We start from the raw sequence: 20,950 nt of genomic DNA, 5'->3' as shown, positions 1-20,950 counted from the left end.
CCGAGCACAGCACACGAGGTGAGGGGCCATCCAAGATGGCGGCGCCGCTGCAGCCACCACTTTCACAGAGCCGGTCTCAGAGCCCAGAAATTCAGAGGGAAATGCTATCGCCGTCGGTAATGACTGACTCACAGATTGATTATCGGAAGCTGGCAATTGAGGTAGCTACCCAACTGGCCCCCGACATCAGAGAATCCTTAATAGCCACAGTCACAACAACGCTCCAAAAACTCCAAAATGAGGTGACATCTCATGGCAATCGACTAGATGAATTGGAGCAGCGGGTTGGCCTCATGGAGGATGAATCAGCAGGGGCACATACCTGCATTAGAGACCTAATGCGAGATAACACAAAACTCAGAGACCGCTTAGAAGATCTTGAGAATCGGTCCAGAAGAAACAATTTAAGGATAGTGGGACTGCCTGAGCATATTAGACCGCAGCTCCTCCAGGGCATCTGCGAGACGGAGTTACCAGAAGCGCTAGGTCTGACCAGATCTTGCAGAGTGGAAAGGGCACACAGAGTGGGCCCCCCTGGTCCGAGCGCCAACGCCAAAGGAGAGCCGCAAAGCAGACCGCGCCAGGTGATCATGCGGTACTTGGATTACAATGACAAAGAGGAACTTTTGCGCACTTTCAGGAACCGCAATACCCCTTTGCATATAAGGGGGGCAAAAGTCATCCTGTTTGCAGATTATTCGGCAGAAGTCACAAGGCGGCGGAGAGCATTTGGAGGGGTTTGCACCTCCCTCTACAAACGCAAAATTAAATTTCAGCTACAGTATCCGGCCACTTTGAGGATCATGCAGACGGATGGCGCCACCAAGGTATTCCACAATCCTGAGGAGGCGGCATTATATGTAGACAAGATCCCTGGACTTCGGGGCCCTAGACAATCGGGAGAGGAGACGGCGAGTCAAGATACAGGAGGTGAAGGTCCCCGTACACCAGTTTCTTCATCGAGGGACTGTACATGGTCAGATATCGCCCGCAATTCCACTTCCTCACCCAAGCAACAACGGGCAGAATCGTCGAAGATGCCACATCGACAACGCTCAGAAAACCGGCTTGCAACCATCCCGGACTGATAAGTATCGCATAGAGGCTCCATGAGCGCATTTGATTGTGCCTTATATATTAATGTGGCAATTGGTTCTGGTGGGATATTATGCCGACAAAATTCTTGCTATAATAGGCATAAGCACTTGTACCCGTGTTGTATAGGAAGCACAACTTATTTTTTGATACTTTAAAAATTAAAATGTTAAGTTCCAATATATCACGAAAAGATGGCGGGAAGGGGAGGGGGGGAGGGGTCACAGACCAGAAAAAAGTGAAGTTATGTATGCCAATTTAAAGTTTGTCTCACAGGAAATGCTGGTGACATTCCTGGATGGGCATTTTGTTGTTAAAGGTTGTGCCAATTTTCTGGCACCGAATGTAAATGTTGTTATTGTAATGTTGGGAGCAATCTGGAGCAGACGCCGCCGGGCGGCTACCAAGGCAGCAAAGCACGCTTGCCTAGAATTAGATATTTATGACCAGTCAATTGTGAACCTTTTCGGAACGCCCACTTTATGCAGCTGACCTCGTGGAATGTAAAGGGGCTTAGGTCCCCTAACAAGAGAATGATGGTACTCCGTCACTTAAAAAAACTCCATACGGACATCGCTCTTCTTCAGGAGACACATTTGGAGGAGAGCGACTTCCACCGCATGAAAAAGTTGTGGGTGGGCCAAGTATACGGCTCTTCAGCTTGTGGCCGTAAAGCGGGGGTACTTATTTTAATAAACAGAAACCTGGTACACGAGGTAATTCATACTGATGCAGATAAGGAAGGGCGACTGCTCCATATTACTCTAAGCACACCATGTGGGATATTAAGCATTTATAATGTGTATGGACCTAATAGTGATAATATTGAGTTTTTCAATGGTTTGGAAAGGGCCCTTATGTCAGATAATGTCCAGCACAAAATAGTGGGAGGTGACTTTAATTCAGTTTCTGATCACAAGGAGGATAGACGCACACACAGTTCACAAAGCACGGGATCCATTCCAACAGGGGCTCCCAGAAAACAGGACCGAGTGTTGGGACCTCTGATGGAAAGAATACACTTAATAGATCCCTGGAGAAGGGGTAACCCGGATGCCCGGGAATTTACACATTACTCCCACGCTCAAACAGTCCTGGTCCAGGATTGACTACCTCTTAATATCCCCAACACTACAACCGAGGCTGAGAGCCGCTGAGATAGGGGACCTAGTGATCTCAGATCACGCCCCGGTACGAGTAGATTTTCAGGAAATATATCCCAGAGGATCAGACTTCATATGGAGATTCCCGGCTCATTTAGCAACTGATGACACCTTTGTGAGACAGCTAAGAGGGTGGTGGTTAGAATACACGTCGACGAATTCAGAACACAGAGATGACCCCTCACTGTACTGGGATACGGCCAAGGCAGTGCTGAGGGGAAGGATAATGGCGTATACTGCCAGCAAAAAACGGGAAATAACACAAAAATTTAATGCTTCTAGTGCTGCACTGAGGGCAACCTATACAGCATATTTGGCACACCCTACATTAGATGCCAGACAGGCCTGGATTCAGGCAAAACACTCTTTTGACGAGTGGGCAGCTCAGAAAGAAACAATATATACTCGAGACTTTGAAGCTACTTTACATAAGTTCGGAAGTAAGGCGGGTAAACTTTTGGCCAATATGGCTCGAGGAAAGCGCTCAGTGCAGCACATAGCGAAATTAAGGGATCATAATGGGCGAGAAACATGCGATCCAACTAGTATTAATTCCATCTTGGCTAAATTTTATGAGGAGCTGTACTCTGATACATCTTCCCTTCCGCTGACAGACACACTGTTAGACAAGGTCACTTTACCGGTCATCTCCGCGGAACAGTTGCAACTTCTAAATGCCAGGGTCACAAGGGGGGAGGTGGATGAGGCAATAAGAAACCTTAAAAATAGTAAGGCGCCTGGTCCAGATGGACTGACCGGCGAATTTTTTAAAGTAATGCGGGAACAGATTACGGAGACTTTGGTCTCCTTGTTTAACAATGCTCTGGGAGAGGAGGGGTTACCACCATCAGCAGATACATCTTATGTGAAATTATTGCTTAAACCTGGAAAGGACCCCCTACTACCAGGATCATACAGACCCATATCGCTCATAAACGTGGACGCTAAACTCCTTTCCAAAATCATAGCTGATAGGTTAGCGAATATAATGCCGTTCCTCATAGCCCCAGAACAAGTAGGTTTTATTAAAGGTAGGTCGGCGGTCACCAACATCAGGACGGTTCTGGCAGTGCTAGATAGAGTACAGCATAACCCATTTCCGGGGGAACATTCGGCTTTACTTTTACTTGACGCGGAGAAAGCTTTTGACAATGTCCGTTGGAATTGGTTGGATGCTGTCCTGGATAAGATGGAAATAACGGGGGCATTCAGGATATTATTACACCACATATACAAAGACCCTAAGGCTAGAATCTCCACACCAGGCTTTCTGTCTAAACCATTCCGTCTATGTAAAGGTACAAGACAGGGGTGCCCGCTATCGCCACTGCTGTTCAATCTGGCTTTGGAGCCGCTGGCACGTTATCTGGCGTCATCCAATTTATATACGGGCATAAGGGTGGGGGAGATGGAGGTCAAGGAAACGTTGTTTGCAGATGACATCTTGTTATTTCTCGCAGACCCCCTTAAAGATGTTCCGCGTATCTTCCAGGCATTGAACGACTTTGGGAGCTACTCAGGGTACAAAGTTAACACGTTAAAATGCCAGTTATTAGATTTGGGAACGCAGGACCCAACATATAGGCGGTCCCTAGCCTCCCTGGATGTTGAGATGGCTAAGTCAAACATTACTTATCTGGGTATTAAAGTGGGTCGGGCACCCAACTCGCTGTATGATCTAAATTATCCCCCCCTTATACAAGATATCCAAGCAGATCTTCTGAGATGGCACAGTCTACCTCTATCACTGATGGGAAGGAGCTGTTTGGTCAAAATGTCAGGATTTGCGAAATTACTCTACCCGCTCCAGACTATCCCACTTCTGGTCAAGCACTCAGATATCAATACACTCAACTCATCATTTACCAAATTCATATGGGGGGGGAAGAAACCAAGAATAGCGCTCACGAAACTCATGATGAGGAAGGCGGAAGGAGGGGTCAATTTCCCTAACATTCGGGGTTATAACCTGGCCTGCTTGAGTAGACATCTGCTAGATTGGAAACACAACACAGAGTTCCACTCCAATACTAGACTGGAGAGACAGCTAGCAAAACCTTGGGATCTCATGGCTCTGGTACACACAACGTTCACTTGTCTCCCAAAGATCGTCAAGAAATCATCTCTGTTACGAGATACCATCATTGCCTGGAAGGTATTGCGCAAACACTATAACCTCTCTTATCGCATTTCAAAACATATGCCCTTATGGCAGCACCCAGAGTTTGCAGCAGGAAGATCTAACAAACTAATGTCAGAATGGAGGGAGAAAGGGGTAGCGACTCTGGGGGATATGTTCCACGCGCAGGATAAGAGGTGGTTAACCTTGCAGGAGCTCCAGAATAAATATGTTTTTGTTCGGCATCAGCACTTACAGTACTTACAAATAGTTAATCACTGTAAAACTAAACTAGCGGATGTAGCGGATGAGGTCCCCCCCAACCTGTTTGATTCATGGTTCACGGACAATCACAGACACTCCATTTCCCAATTATATAGTACACTCAGACCAACACTAGTGAAGATGTCCCCGGGGCAGGCCTTTGGGAGATGGGAAAAACTGTTTAATTTACCAGGCATTGAAAAGCATATTGAAAAAGGGCTGGTGGATTTCAGGGCACACGTGCACAACGAAAACTGGAGGGAAACTCATCTGAAGATCATTCACCAAGCAATATATGCATTTACCCTGGCCCCCTCCGCCTCACAACCAGATAGGAAAACGTCATGCCCTAGATGTAATATCTCAAAGACAGACATGTATCATGGCCTTTGGGCGTGTGCACATATTCAGCCATTCTGGGGGGAGATAACATCCTTATTGCAGCAGGTGGGCAGGTTCCATGGGAATTTAGGGCCAATGGAGGTCTTATTCCATATACAACATGATGGAGAATTAGAAGAGACAGAAACGACACATTTAGCTCCCATGGCCCATGCCACACTGATAGTGGCAAAGAGGTGCATACTCCAAAACTGGCTGGTAGCTGAAGTACCGACTCAGAACATGGTGGTCCAGGGGTTGAGGAAACTGTTTTATCTAGACCGCATTGGTATATTACAGAATAAAGACACGCAGAGCAAAAAATTCTTTGAGAAATGGAAGCTTTTCCTCACAAAATATTTCACCAGTGAAGAACGAAGGGACATCATAGATCCGTTTACGGGAACGTCATGGTACTTGATTGAAGATCTTAAGGGCACTTTAGGGGCACTGAAAATATCACGGGAGTAAAGCATATATATCCACTGGGATTTCTTTATTCTTGCGGACTAGCTGCCTGAGTTGGTGAACTGCTTCACGAAGCTCCAATTGTTATGTATGCTCCAATTTCTTATTTGTTCTGTGTATTGTTTAGTTATGTAAGTTAGGCAGATATGCAAAGTTATGTAACAATGTTTACAGGAATACCCGACAGGTGGGGTTAAAGGAAGGGAAGGATAGAGGAGATAGAGGAGATGAAGGAGGGCTGATAGCCCATGGGGAATAACTTCCAAGATCAAACCTAGTTTGCTGGGAAGCATTCACTATCACATGTTCATTTATACATTTTTTGTAATGTTTATTATTATGGCAATGCATTACTGTATGATTTGTGTTTTTTTTGTGTGGTGAAAAAATTCAATAAAAATATGTTTAAAAAAAAAAAACGCCCCGATGTACGCACATAATACACGCCCACTTGGACTTTTACTTTTAAACACATCCACTTGGACTTTTGCAAGCCTCATTTGCATAACTACAAAAATGGTCATAACTTGGCCAAAAATGCTCGTTTTTTAAAAATAAAAACGTTACTGTAATCTACATTGCAGCGCCTATCTGCTGCAATAGCAGATAGGGGTTGCAAAATCTGGTGACAGAGCCTCTTTAACGAACATGTGCTAAAAAGGGCTAAACGGTGTCTGGTCCTGAGAGCTCAAAATAGCCCGGTCCTGAACTGGTTAAATAAACACAATTATAGACTTAAAATTAGGAAAATAGAAAGGTACCACAGACTTATCGTATGCTTAAGCCTACTTAAAAAGAATCCAAACCATATTATAATTAAATTTAATGATCTAAGTCTATGTTGTAAGGTCCATAGTGTATTGTGGCACATAGCACAAGGGATGGAGCTTGCCCAAGTAGAATAACCATTTAAAATACTGTGCATACAACAAATTGAAAGCCATAAAAAAAAAAAAAAAAGCATACCACATGAAGTATAGATATATAAATATAGATTTCAACTACTTTCGGTTATTGGGTCTATATTTATTCATACGACAGGATTGCTTATACCACATAGGCAATTAATTCTCTATGGAGCTTACTTTTTGTTTGTGTAGGTGGTTGCTGGCCTTTCTTAATTTGACGTTCAGAAGATCTTTAAGGGTTATTTGAACGGGTCCTTCTTGTATTACAGGTGTTTGCTGTAAAATATGTTAAGTTTTTACTTTAGCATACAAGATCAAAACAACAATTTAGTTTGGCTAATTCAGTTTGTACAAAATCAGTAGGAAACAAAAAACAAAACAAAAAAACAAGATCAAACAAACAAACATGTACACTGTCCTGGGAGAAAACGCACCTAAGGCCTCATTTACACGACCGTATTTTTTCCCTCCCGTAAATACGGGTCCGGTGTCACACGTATTCGACCCGTTTTGCACCAGTATTTACGGACCCATGCCCGTAAATACGGTTCCGGTGTCACCAGTATTCCATCCGTATTTACGTGCACGTTTTCGATGCAAAATTGCACTGCACTAATCGGCAGCCCCTTCTCTCTATCAGTGCAGGATAGAGAGAAGGGGCAGTCCTTTCCGAGGTAAAAGTAATTCATACTTACCCGACCGTTGCCTTGGTGATGCGTCCCTCTCTTGACATCCACAGAAAAAGGCCATACTCACAGATTAGGTGGTGGGTAAAATACCCGTTCCAAACAGGACGCAACCAGGTCAGAGAATGCTGTTGATGGGAAGTGCCCAGGTGTGTTTAAATAATGATAGCCACTCCCACTAACCTTGAGGGGAGTGGTGTGTTGGGCATGGAAGTAAATGTGTAGTAATAATAAATAATAAAGTACTTTATTTATTTCTTTTTCTGTGGTTTTAATTATATTCTATGTCCCATTTTTTTGTATCTCTTGACATCCAGCCCGACATCCCTGGATGACGCGGCAGTCCATGTGACCGCTGCAGCATGTGATTGGCTGCAGCGGTCACATGGGCTGAAACGTCATCCAGGGATGTTGGGCTGGATGTCGAGGGACGCGTTACCAAGGCAACGGCCGGGAGACCGGACTGGAGGAAGAAGCAGGGAGTTCTTGGTAAGTATGAACGTCTTTTTTTTTTTTTACAGGTTGCTCTATATTCTGATCGGAATTCACTGTCCAGGGTGCTGAAAGAGTTACTGCCGATCAGTTAACTCTTTCAGCACCCTGGACAGTGACTATTTACGGACGTCGCCTAGCAACGCTGCCATAATGACGGGTGCACACACACGTAGCCACCCGTCATTACGGGAGCTCCATAGACTTCTATGGGTTGCCCGTGCCGTTATTACGGCCTGAAATAGGACATGTTCTATCTTTTTCAACGGCACGGGCACCTTCCCGTAAGAAAACGGGAAGGTACCCGTGGCCAATAGAAGTCTAGGAGCCCGTTATTACGGGTCGTAATTACGACCCGTAATAACGGGTGTTTTTACGGTCGTGTGCATGAGGCCTAAAGCTGTGTTCACATCAACGGAAAAGCAAACGAAAACCATAGCTTCCATTTGCATCACCAATGATCGCAATGGTGACGGATACTTTGCTAATTGTTTCCGTTTGTAACCGTTGTTAACGGGTTCTTTTTTATACGGAATCAATAGCGCAGTCGACTGTGCGATTGTTTCCTTAAAAATAAAAAACAGAACCTGTTAACAACGGTGACAAACGGAAACAATTAGCAAAGTATCCGTCACCATTGCGATCATTGGTGATGCAAGCGGAAGCTATGCTGAGGGGAGGGGTTCATCCGACAGAAAGTTTCCGACAGAACCCCTCAATGGAAGCACAATGCTGATGTTAACAGGCCATAAACATCCAAAACAACAGGGGGTCTGGAACAAACCAAGACAATAACAGAACATCCAAGTCCCTGTTGAAGGCCTAATTGCAGGAAGGACAGCACCCTTGGTGTGGAACATTGCATAGGATGGAAATTACTTTGTTCACAACAGCAGATATAAGCCTTCCACATACAACGGTACACCTTGGCTGACTGAGGTTTTCTGGCCTTCAATGTCATCTGCATGACTGGCACAGAGAGATCCCAGGCCCTCAAAACCTTTGGTACAACAGCTACACCATCAAAAGCATCTGAGGTAAAGTAAGGTGGAATGGCGTTGCCTTGGGAAAGTAGGTTGGTTAGAAGCAGAAGCCACCAAGGCATGCCTACAAGAAGGTTGATTAGACATGTAAACCAGGAACGGTGGGGCATGTCCAGTGCCACCAACATCATGGGAACTCCATGTAGTAACAAGTGTGTCAACTGCAATGGCTCAGAGATTCCATGACATGGCCACGTAGGTTAGAACCTTGTGTTTGAGACAGGACCGAAGAGATCCACGTCCTGGTAACCACACTTCTGGCACTGTTGACAGAATACACTTGGGTGAAGAGACTACTCTCTCTTGGATCTGGTCTCTCGGCCCAATTGTCCACTCCTGGTATGAGGACTGCTGACAGCGCTGGAATATGCTGCTCCGCCCACAGCAGGATCTGAGAGGACTCCCACAGCCTCGCCTGACTCCTGGTGCCACTCTAGTGGTTCAGATAAGCATCTGCCGTGGAATTGGACGGACATATCTGTCCTTATCTTGGTACTGTACAGAATACCCCTAAAAACATTCCGCCTAGAAGAATGTGGGCAGTTCTGAAACAGCTAAAAACTTTTACCACCAGTATCTGCCACCAACAAAAGGAAGGCTAACAAGGGCTTTTCTGGAAGCCTGGTCGGACGCCCAAGATCTCAGCCAAAAAAGAATGCCAGATGACAGTCAAATTATCCGATGCACAGGCACAAACAGGTATTTTGGCGCTTGGATAAACTGAGACACAGTGCCAGCCATATATTGCTGCAGAGCACCCTCCAAGATATCATGATGCAGCAGTTTACTCCAAACCGAGCAAGCCCTACGTACTCAGTGCAGAGCAGAATCTGCCGCCATGTACGCAAGCCTGGGAATCCAACTTTTCAAGAGGGTCACTGACTGTTGCTGCATCGGACAGTAGGATGGTGGTGCTCCTAGACAATCGTGAGATAGCATATTTACAGAGGGAGAAACCAACCACTTTGAAACCAAGCCCTCCTCAAAATGAAACATAGAATGATGAATCTTGAAACAGGAAGCCTGTCATGATGCTTCCGTTTTTTGAATAAAATCTACTCAAAATTGCTATGAGTTGGAAAGCATAGCCTTTGGCGCCGGGGGCTCTAAAATGGTGCCCTTTCCCGAGAAGATGTCATTATATGGCTGGGCAATTAAAAAAAAAAACCTGAAATTGAAATTCAGTGCATTTATTGGATGTCATCTTGTGCATATCGGATTTTTGTAATTATTTTTCCCGGTTTAAACAGTATATCTTCAGGACGCAGATACAGTTGAATGCAATGGTAGAGCAGTGGGCTGTAAGGGCTCTGCTCTACCATTCACTATGTATTGCCGGATGCGAGGCAGTGACGTCATCATGCCTGTCTGCACAGACTGGAGGAGCAGAGGCATCTCCACCACTCGTCGTTGTAATGGGGTTAGGTGAGTATGTATATCATTATTTCTATTAGGCACTATTGGGGCTGTGTGGAGGCATCCATGCGGGCGTTATACAGCGTGGGGCAGTTATAGAGGCAGTATACTGTGTGGGGATCACTATGGGGGCAATATACTCTGTGGGGGCAGTGTCAGGGGGTAGATTATATACAGTAGTATACATCAGACTCAGAGGATAAATATAAATTCAATGACGCAGAATGCAAATAGAGGGTGTGGCATGCAAAAAGGGGTGTGGCCTAAATAATCATTCATAAATCATAATAGAGGTTACATGTTCAATTAATCATAATTTTGATTTGTCATAAATCGCCCAGTCCTAGGTGATGGGATCATCCATTGCATAAAAGGTGTCCCTGACAGAGTGCATCAACTACTGCATGGCAGCTGTTGGTTCTGAATCCTGCTCAGCTTCTTTATTCAAATTGAAGGATCCTTGGAGGAGTGTGACTGATCCTATATGGAAACAGTTTTTCCTTCGAAAAATAACAGTGGACCTGTGGAGGGAACCTAAAGAAAAGCGGCACTTTTCCCTTGTACCCCTGTGCCGCTTATGTGATCTGCCCCTCAAAAGGTAGACGGTGTGGTATCCATGGGAGAGGAAGGATGGGCAATGAATGTGGCCGCTATTTGGGAAGTCAAAGGCTCCAAAGACTCTACTATGGAAAAGTCGCTTAAGGTCTGCGCAAAAGATCTGGTTCATTAAGGGGGTGCCACCTCCTGGAAGTGGTATCCTGCGGGGAGGGGAGGATGTCCTGGCTTGAAGACATTATGGACAGGGGGGACTGTCAACCTTTTATTGCAACAGTCACGAACACCACTCCCGGCACACGTGACTTGGATGCTACTGTAAAGGGGAACTCCGCTTGTCCACTCTCACACACACACCTATAGCAACAGGCTAACAATGAGTTAAAACACACCCCAAAACCAGTTCACACATCCACACAAATCGCTGCCACCACTTGCCGTATTAGGCCGACAAGAGCCTCCTCCTGGTAACCCACACGATATCTATATAGCATTCAACAGGTTATGCTTTTCCTCTTCGAGGTTGTGGGTAGGTTTAGAGAAGCAAGGAACAAACTTATTAATTTTAAGGTTTAATATACTAAAGTACAGTGCTTACAAAAAAAAGGTTACAAAAATGATGTAATAAAAACGACATACATATAAGCAAAACAGTTCCAAAATAAAAGGGAATAAAGCAAAGAATAACAGACCTCTTACGCACTTGATCGGTTAGAGATCTCGATGAGGAGAACAGCTTGAAGGTGGACAGAACTGCAATGTATTTGCATCTCCTGTGGTCGGACACTGTGTATTTCTTGGTATGCCATTATAAAGGGTCCAAACAAGACCCCTCACCCCTCCTCCTGGTCAGGTGGAAGGAGGATGGCTAATTACATGCAAAACAGGGAAAGTTGCCGGACAATTCTAAACGGTCATAACTCCTTATTATGAATCTCCTAGCGAGTTACTATGTCCGACAAGTTCCCGGGCATATATCTACCAACCTTGGCACACCAAACAGGACTATGAAATATGAATCATTTTAACCAACATTCAGTTCTGGGGTTTCTCATGGACGAGAATCCCTGCGCTTAAGACCCAAGGAGCGTCTGAGGTCCTGGATCATATACACCTAGCTGGGTTATATACAATATGAATTATAACAGGGGGGGCTTTGAAGGATTAGATTTAGTTTGTCCCATACAGCCATTTCTGTACACATGTGGGTACTGGAGTCTGGCTTACAAAGTATTGATTATATTAGCACCCAGGTGTGATGGGAGCCCCACAGAGACAAAATTTGGTCCTTGTGTGGACTTGCAAACTAATTTGATTAGGTCTATGGAAAAGGACATCCTGATTATCCCCCACTGTCAGGGAGATTTACCTGATGCCTGGGTTTTAAAACATAACTCATAACACCCCTCCCTTTTATAGATGGCATGGGAGATTGATTCACAGCCTGAAAATAAAGAATATTACTTCCCCAAAGACTGGTTTATCACAGCAACCACCACAATGATAGTAGGTAGCCAAAGCTGGCTTAACAACTAACAGACAAGTAACAGTGTCTGAGAAAAGAGAAGCCCTGGGGAGCTGCACTAGTGAGAAAAACAAATGTGACCCCTTTCAAAAACGGAATAATCTCTTTTTTTTGTCATGGTACACGTTCTAGGATTTCCAGGTCCACCCTATATTCACTGAAGCAAGACAGGGGCCTTAGTGTCCCCAATATTTCCAAATACTACCAAGCGGCTATGATAGCACCCTTGACCAGACTATATGCCATCACAAATATGCCACTTTGCGTGTACCTGGATATACCGGAGGTCTCACCCATCCCCATTCAATCCTTACCATGGATCCCTCCCCCTCTGCACTCTAACATCTGCGCCTACACATTTCTTATCTGTATGGGATAGCATTATCTATTTTAGTAAGCTTATAGGCCCTATTACACCGGCCAATTTTCGCCGATGCAATGAGCGCCGATCAACAAGACAGCTCGTTGATAGGCGCTTGTTTGCTCCTGCCACAAGGAGCTATGTATGGGGACGAGCGGTTGTACCTCCGATCGCTCGTCCCCATATATTATTATCCTGTCGGCAGCGCGTCTCCCTGTTTACAGTGAGATGGGCTACCTACAACGATAATATTTTACCTTTTTAAAACAATACAATTAGCAGATGAACGAGCATTTTCTCCTACCCATTCTCAGATCCTCTCGTTCAGTGATATACAAAATTCTAAATAGATCCCAAGCATCCCAGTTATTTCGCTTTTTGCAGCTCAAGAACTATGTATTTCTACTCTCTAGTAATAAAGCTAAAACATTCCTATTCTCCCTTTGAGAGGATCTGCTATACCAGCCCAGCCTCTAGAGGTCTAATAACTATACTTTATAAACGGCTGCTTAGTCAGCCCTCCCCAGCTACTCATCTTTATGTTGACAAATGACACCGGGACTTAGGAACAACTGTTGAAATAGTGGATTCGCACTGCTCCATTAATACAATTATGGAAATGGCATATAAAGTTATGAAGCGGTGGTATCTAGTCTCTGGCCGGATTGATCACACAATTCCTGCTTACCCTTCTACCTCTTTCCCTCACCCTTTGACATGTACCACATATGGTGCACCTGCCCTAAGCTCACTAGATTTGTAGCCGGGTATTCCCAAACGCGCTCTCCTCCATCTTACAGGGTAACTAAACTTTCAAAAAACTTCTGACATGTCATAGCGACATGTCAGAAGTTTTGATGGGTGGGGGATCGGAGCACTGAGACCCCCACCGCTTGGTTTCTGAACGTTTTTTCTGGGAAAGCCGATGCAACGGTGTACGGACTGAATAGAAAGTCTATGGGCCCGTACACCGATACATCAGCTTTTTGAGAAAAGCAAATCAGAAACAAAGCGGCTCAGCGCTCCCCCCGAGCACTTCTGCCACTTAGTTTTAGCGATCGGTGGGGGTCTCAGTCCTCGGACCCTCACCGATCAAAATTTTCGACATGTCAGAAGTTTTCTAAAAGTTTAGTTACCCTTTAAACCTCCTGAACATACGCATCCACAATTTAAGCTTTTTACATATGTTTTCCTAGCTGCTAAAATAACCATAGCTCACTCTTGAAAAAAAACGTAGTAGCATTCGATGAAGTCAAGTCAAGAATGGATCATATATTTTATTAATGAAAAGCGTACTTACCTGACAGGAGTGCAAATTTTGAGAAACTTAGGTGCGGATAGGCATACCTGCTCCAGTGGGGCAAGTCTACCACCTTGTAACCATAATTAATAACCACAATTGTAACCATCTGTTAGATCTCAAACCGCCCCCTACACCTACCCCCCCCCCCCCCCCCATTATATATTTGTTTATTCTTACCCTTCTCTTTCATTGCTTACATCTCTTTTTTCGGTAAACTATGTTTTGACTAAGACGACACGGTGATACCTGTTCACGGTTCTTTGTTGTATCATACGATGCTCAATTTCTCCTTGTTACTATGTATTTAACCGATGCATACACTGTTTGCATTGTACTTATTTATTTTCTTGTTGTAAAAACTAATAAAACTTATAACCGAAGTAGCCAGTGTCTGTGGGAAGGGTATGACCAGCCTGGGCAGAGACAAGACTCTTTCCTACCTAGTGTCGCCTCTTAGTGGCAGGGGGCTATACCCATGGTACTGTGTTGAAACACACTCAACTTGAGCTTTTATGTTTAAATATGGATTTCTTATACCAACAAGCATAACGGTTTTAAACTTCATTTAAAAATGTATCCAACCTTTGGTGGTCGAGAGCCTGCCATTTTCTTCAAAAGAGGTAGACAATTTTGAAGTGGAAAGCTTGGTGGTGGAACTGGTGGTGGAGGAGGGGGTGGTGGTGGTGGTGGTGGAGGAGGAGGGGGCGGTGGGAGAGAAGGCAAGACACCTGCTCTAGCTGCTTCCACCTTGCATTCCATTATAGAAGGAAGAGACTTGGCTTGCTGACAACTACAGCAGGAGATGTTTTCTGATAAACATGAATTGGTGTCTTTAGTCTGAAAAATGAACACAAATGGTAAAAGACACTTTAATAATAAATGCACGCAAAACATATAAAAACTTTGCAACAAACCATAATAACTTGTTCAGATGCCGCTGCTGTTTACACCTCAAAAAAGATGACACTTTGTCCATGCAACATCCTATGACGGGGTGACCAATGAAAGCTGCAGTCACATAGCATGAAGGTGCATATATGTCGCATCATCAAATCAAGTTGTAAACAGAGAGGAGTATTCTTCCCAACTGATATATATATATATATATATATATATATATATATAAAATATATAATATTTTGCTTTCCCCACTAACACCATCATATATTTTACTTTCTATAAACATATAAGTAATTTCTCACCTGAAGTGTTAGCTGCAGCTTTAAAAACTCAATTTCAAGTTTGTGTAGCCGCCGTTTTAATTTGCGTTGTTCAAAATGGAAGATAAAAGGGGGAGCAATGGTATTTTTTACAAAAATGAAGCGCTGGAAGGAAATAATTACAAACTGGTTAATGCACAAGAAAAAACAATGGATAGATTGAAATGTTTGTACTGTAGTATCGAGAATTTTAAAATGTAAGAACCTCAAATCAGTACATTCTATAATGCCTACAAAAAGTATTCACAAGAGGTCGATATTACAATAATTTTGGAGCCAAGCAAAGTGAATAAATGCAATGTATTAAGAAAAAGATAACAGTAAGTTCTGCATCATTTATTTATTACCGGAGGTACACGTGAAGTTATTCATTAAAACAGAGAAAAACGTGCACCGTTGTGAACTGCCTAGACTTGGTCATCAAAAAACAAAACGGACTGACTGACCAAGTACTACTGAAGGGAAGATCACCAATGGGCCACAACAAAGCCACTTTCACACAGCAGCTTTTTGATCAGTATTTTATAGCCAAAACCAGGAGTGGAAAATATACAGAGAAAAAGTATAATGAAAAAATGTGCCCGTTTTCCGTGTGTTAGACCCACTCCTGGCTTTGGCTTACAATAATTGGCCGTTCACTCCTAGTTTTAGCGGATCGTACAAAATAAAATCAAACATTACAGATCACTTTTTTTTTTTTTGCCACACAACAGTCTGCTGTAAGTCATAGAATTTTAAAGCGATGATCATCCAAAATGTAAAAATTGGCTATTTCGTCCAACTTTCATCTTATTTGTATGACAAGCTTTAGAGAGGCTGCCCCCATTGAAACAGTAAGGCGTCATGCACAGGACCGTAACTTTTATCCGCAATAAAGGTTCCGTAATTGCGGCTAAAAATACGGATCCATTCATTTCTATTGCCCACGGACACCTTCCCGTATATTTATAGGTAATTGTCCGGGCCCTGGAAACGACCCGCAAAAAATAGGACATTACCTACATTTTGAATTTGTGGACCGGGCTTCTGTAATTCTATAATGTGAGAACGGCCCCGGCCGTCCGTGCAGTAATCATGGATAGTGAACACGGCTACGGCCGTGTGCATGAGGCCTTACCCTGCTCCGCCGAGCTGAACGCGCAGGTTTACGGGGGAAGGCGGGGCAGGAAAGATGGCTGCAATCTTATGTGTGTGGCCAGCTTAACTCCAGCAATAGAAATTTTATTTAAATTTACATACCTTTTTCACACGGATATGGCTCCACAAACATAAAGATATGAAGACTTTCACTATGGAACCCACTACATTTCTTATACTGGGCAATCTAAACCATAATGAACAGACCAAACTGAAATACCATGGTAGTTTTGCCTCTGTATGTTCTGTAACCCTGAAAACATGAAGCATATTAATGTATACTGCAAACATGTACCACAGCGAGATAAATAGATAGATAGAATTTATGCTCCCATGCATGCAGAATAATCCCATACTTTTTTGGGACAGAGTAGATAACAGACTTACTTCTCAGCATTACAACTGGAATCTCCGGTCTTCTTCAATGTCCATGGTTTCTGCTTCTTCCGTTTACCCGGTCTTTTGCGTGCTTGCAGAAATTTTGCCATAATCTATACAGAGATATATTTATTAAAAGGGGTGGAAAACAAAAGTGGAGTTGCTGCCCATAGCAACCAATCAGATTCCACCTCTCATTTTTTTTAAAAGCACTTTTTGAAAATGAAAAGAGCGACCTGATTGGTTGCGATGGTCAACTGCTCTACTTTTTCTTTGCCCCAGTTTTGATAAATCTCGCCCATAGTATATTTGTGAACATTTAGGAAAAGTGTCTTAATGGCAGTTCTATCATATTGCATTAGCTGTACTTGTGTATTGAGGTATTTATATTATAATCATGTCCATTTATTAACCTGCATTCTGGGACCTGGTACTTACATATAGTTGGAAATTTGGTAGCTCCCGAAATATTCTGGTGTTTCTATAGCAATTCATACACACGAACAAACAATAAAAGGTTTATACGGGGAGCACTGTACTAGGTACCGAAATGAAGTTGATATAAAACTGGACTTCAATAGGATATGCAACCCAATTCAAACATGTTGCATATCCTATTAACATTCAGCTTCTACCCAATTCTTTGTTGGAATTAATCTTCATTTGGGTACCTAATTCAGCGCACCTCCATATAGCCCTTTTTTTATTTGCTTGTGTGAACATATTGAAGTCCATGCTGTAAAATCCTATGTTGGCTGGGCAGTGGCTTGTGAAGTTGGGACCCATCCTCTGGTCCTAAAAACCTACTAGGAGTCTAATAGAGTTGTGCCTATCTACACACAACTCAATTAGGAGTGTTGGCACTCACAATCACAACACTATTTTCACCAACCTTGCTACTTAAGGCCCCATGCACAGACCGTAGAATTCATCCGTAATTATGGACCCATTCATTTCTATTGTCCACGGACACTTTCCTGTATATTTACGGGAAGGTGTCCGTGCCGTAGAAAGGCTCCACAAAAGACAGGACATGTTCTATCTTTTGCTTTCTACGGACCGGGCTCCCATACTTTATATGGGAGCACACCGCTCAAACGCGGGTGGCTGTCCGTGGCCGGCCATGCCCGTAATCACGGACCGTGATTGTGGGCACGGTCGTGTGCAGGGGGCCTTAGAGAGGGTTTCTTTTAAGAGGCTCTGTCACCAGAATAAAAATGCTCTATCTCCTACATCAGTTTATCGGCGCTGGAATGTAGTTACTAGCAATGTGTTTTTATTTTAAAAACAATGTTTTTTAACAAAGTTATGGCGTTTAGAACATTTATGCAAATGAGGTCCTTAATGCCCAACAGGGCGTTTTTTAATTTTCAACCAAGTGGGCGTATGACAAAGAGGTGTATGACGCTGGCCAATCCGCATCATACACCTCTCTGTCTTACACCCAAGCTAGATTCACTGAGCAGCGTGATCTCGCGAGACCGCGCTGTGACGTCACTTCCGCCCACAGGTCCTTCATCCCTGCGTCTGAAGACAACATCTTTCGTCTCCCTCCAGGCTGCTGCTGCTACTACCGATCCGACGACTGGGACTTCTTAGGGTATGTGCACACGACCTCTTTTCAGACGTAATGGAGGCGTTTTACGCCTCGAATTACGCCTGAAAAAACGCCCTTAATACGCCTACAAACATCTGCCCACTGCTTTCAATGGGAATTACGATGTTCTGTTCCCACAAGCCTTTATTTTACGCTTTGCTGTTAAAAAGACGCTCCGTAAAAAAAAGAAGAAGTAGCATGTCACTTCTTGAGGCGTTTTTTGGAGCTGATTTTCCATTGAACACTATGGAAAACGCCTAAAAAAAACGCCTGAAAAGAAGCCTCAAAAGAAGCTCCAAATTTCATTCTCAGCCTCTGATTTTCAGTCGTTTTTGAAGCGGTTTTCTCTGAAATCAGCTCCGTATTTTTCAGACGTTTTTTGTTAAGTGTGTGAACATACCCTTAGAATAAAACTTTTTGGGACACAATTTTCACTAGCACTATCAGTGTGACAGCGCCTATTAGATTATCTTGGAGATTGGGCATTACTAAACTAGTGACAGATCCTCTTTAATGACACGTTCCCTTTAATCTGGTCATTAGAACCTGCTGATTTTGTAAGGATCAGTTGACAATCAGATTGTGAAATGCAAAATGCTCAATCTTATGTTCCCCCGGGAGATAAGCTGCTGCTAGAAATGTCTAACAACCGCTTATCCCTCGTTCCATATTGAAATAAACATGAGCATGCATGTTTATGGGAGAGTCTGGACGAATGGCTGTCAGCCGAATGCTCACTCAAACCCCCCCCCCCCCCCCCCGCTCTCTTATGTGTTTCACCAGCAACAGAGTGGTGTTACATCACAACAATGAAAATATTAAATGGGGTTAACCAGTTTGCGCATAGAGGCATAGCATTAGGTCCTAATTGCAACAATTTACCTCAATAGGATGTAGTGGTATGGGTACAAGAGCTGTGCCAGCACAATCCACAGTGGGTGGCGGCTGTAATATACAGCCGACGTCCGGCTGTAACGGCTGGGATCAGAGTTACTTCCTATCCGGGGTTAGATGCCACACTCAATGGGGACCATAGCATCTAAGTGGCTACAGAGGGAGAGAGCTGTCTATGTCCCCCCATGATACGATCATATCCCAATGGGATGCAATAGCAACTTGGGGCCTAAGAAAGGCCCCCAGTCTTGCCATGGTTATATGCCTATTGTGTGTGTTGAAATCCAACAAGCCTAATCTTTCCCCTGACATCTGCCATCAGGAAAATTTCAGGACACCCCCATACACATCAGATGGTCAGCCAGTCACCATTATAATTGGCGGGCTTGGCATACTGTCATCTGAGTGTATGAGCACGTTTAGATGGACCTTCCTCTACTACAGATCATAGTGAAAGAGGCTCTGTCACCACATTATAAGTGCCCTATCTCTTACATAATCTGATCGCCGCTGTAATGTAGATAACAGTATTTTTTATTTTGAAAAACGATCATTTTTGACCAAGTTATGAGCAATTTTAAATTTATGCTAATCAGTTTCTTAATGCCCTACTGGGCGTTTTTTAACTTTTGACCAAGTGGGCGTTGTACAGAGGAGTGTATGACACTGGCCAATCAGTGACTAATCAGCGTCATACACTTCTCTCCAGTCATGTGAATTTGTACTCAGCACAGCGATCACGCTGTGCTGTCACTTACTCACACATTAACTTTACTGAAGTGTCTTGAGAGTGAATAGACATCGCCTCTAAACTAGCTCATAACTTGCTCAAAAACGGTCGTTTTTCTAAATAAAAAAACACTGTTATCTACATTACAGCGCCGATCAGGTTATGTAGGAGATAGGGCACTTATAATCTGGTGACAGAAACTCTTTAAAGAGTGGCAGTATTTCTAATAAATAGAAAGAGACCCTCGCTAATACACCCTATTAGGGCATATGGATGTCATAGACAGGGGGTAGTTCGTGCAGCTGGAGGAGTTCTGTGATCGCGAAAAGAAAGATACTGCGGGCTAAAGCATTTATAGAACTCCAATGTGACTTCCAATATTCTTTATCATTTATAGTGTGTGTGTGTGTGTTATAATACACTCCTAGACTATTACAGAAATACTTTTTTGGAGGGTGAGCTTCCTGTTGCAGCATCGGATGTGTGTATTGTGCTGTATTGCAGCTGTAGTATATAACACTGCAGCTGCTGAAGAACTACACGTCAATTAATGGTAGACAAGGAACTTCTGCAAAAGCAATCTGCGGCAGACCTTCAGCTGGAAGAGATCAGTAGCGTCTATGTAGCACCACTCATCTCTGTATAATCACCAGTTTCTCACATCAGAATGTGATGACTCTACAAACAATAACAACAGACCTGTCAATACTACATTTCTACAGACGTATTATAATGCAGGAGTTTATACAGATAATAATTATGTATGGGACTATAAGGAGTTTGTATGCATTATAATGAAAAATACACGTGTGATCCTGCAATTTACCTGATTTGTAAATAATTATATATATATATATATATATATATAAATAAAAGGAGTTGCATAGATAAGGACTCATTTATGTGTGTAACTACATTATAATAAAACAAACATGTATGAGTGGAAGCAGGGACTGAACTATCGCGTCTTCTGGCACGATGCCCGCCGGTATGCTGAGCTGGCAGTCACAAGGAATGCCAGGTGAATGTAACTTGGCAGAGATGCTGATGTGTTCCACTCACCGTGCTCCAGATGAGAGGCGGCCGCTCCTGCAGTCCTCTGCCTGCAGCCTGACAATCTATCTACACTCAACACTTCTACATTCAAAATTACAACGCGACGCTCAGCATCCAATCACTACACTCGGCGACACCCGTACCCGCCCCCAATCCGTT

General features: G+C 43.6%; 1 protein-coding gene across 3 annotated transcripts in view; it reads right to left on the bottom strand.

Annotated features, from left to right (window-relative positions):
• The window catches only part of PRR11 (proline rich 11), a 29,559-nt gene that overhangs the window by 7,493 nt on the left and 1,116 nt on the right, over positions 1-20,950 (bottom strand). For 2 of the 3 annotated variants that reach the window (XM_075852952.1, XM_075852953.1), the window contains exons 2-6: positions 16,524-16,627; positions 16,239-16,389; positions 14,982-15,104; positions 14,362-14,616; positions 6,576-6,674 (exon numbers count right to left, since the gene is read on the bottom strand). In XM_075852952.1, the coding sequence (XP_075709067.1) occupies positions 6,576-6,674; positions 14,362-14,616; positions 14,982-15,104; positions 16,239-16,389; positions 16,524-16,624 (729 nt within the window). In that variant the 5' untranslated portion in view covers positions 16,625-16,627. Of the gene's footprint in view, positions 1-6,575; positions 6,675-14,361; positions 14,617-14,981; positions 15,105-16,238; positions 16,390-16,523; positions 16,628-20,797; positions 20,899-20,950 lie in introns of those variants that run through there. The other variant, XM_075852951.1, reaches the window with a different exon arrangement.

Source organism: Rhinoderma darwinii, chromosome 2 (genome assembly GCF_050947455.1).
Source record: "Rhinoderma darwinii isolate aRhiDar2 chromosome 2, aRhiDar2.hap1, whole genome shotgun sequence".
In the NCBI taxonomy this organism is placed as follows: Eukaryota; Metazoa; Chordata; class Amphibia; order Anura; family Rhinodermatidae; genus Rhinoderma; species Rhinoderma darwinii.
Note: the sequence above shows the minus strand (reverse complement) of the source record. Positions and strands in the feature narration are given on the sequence as shown.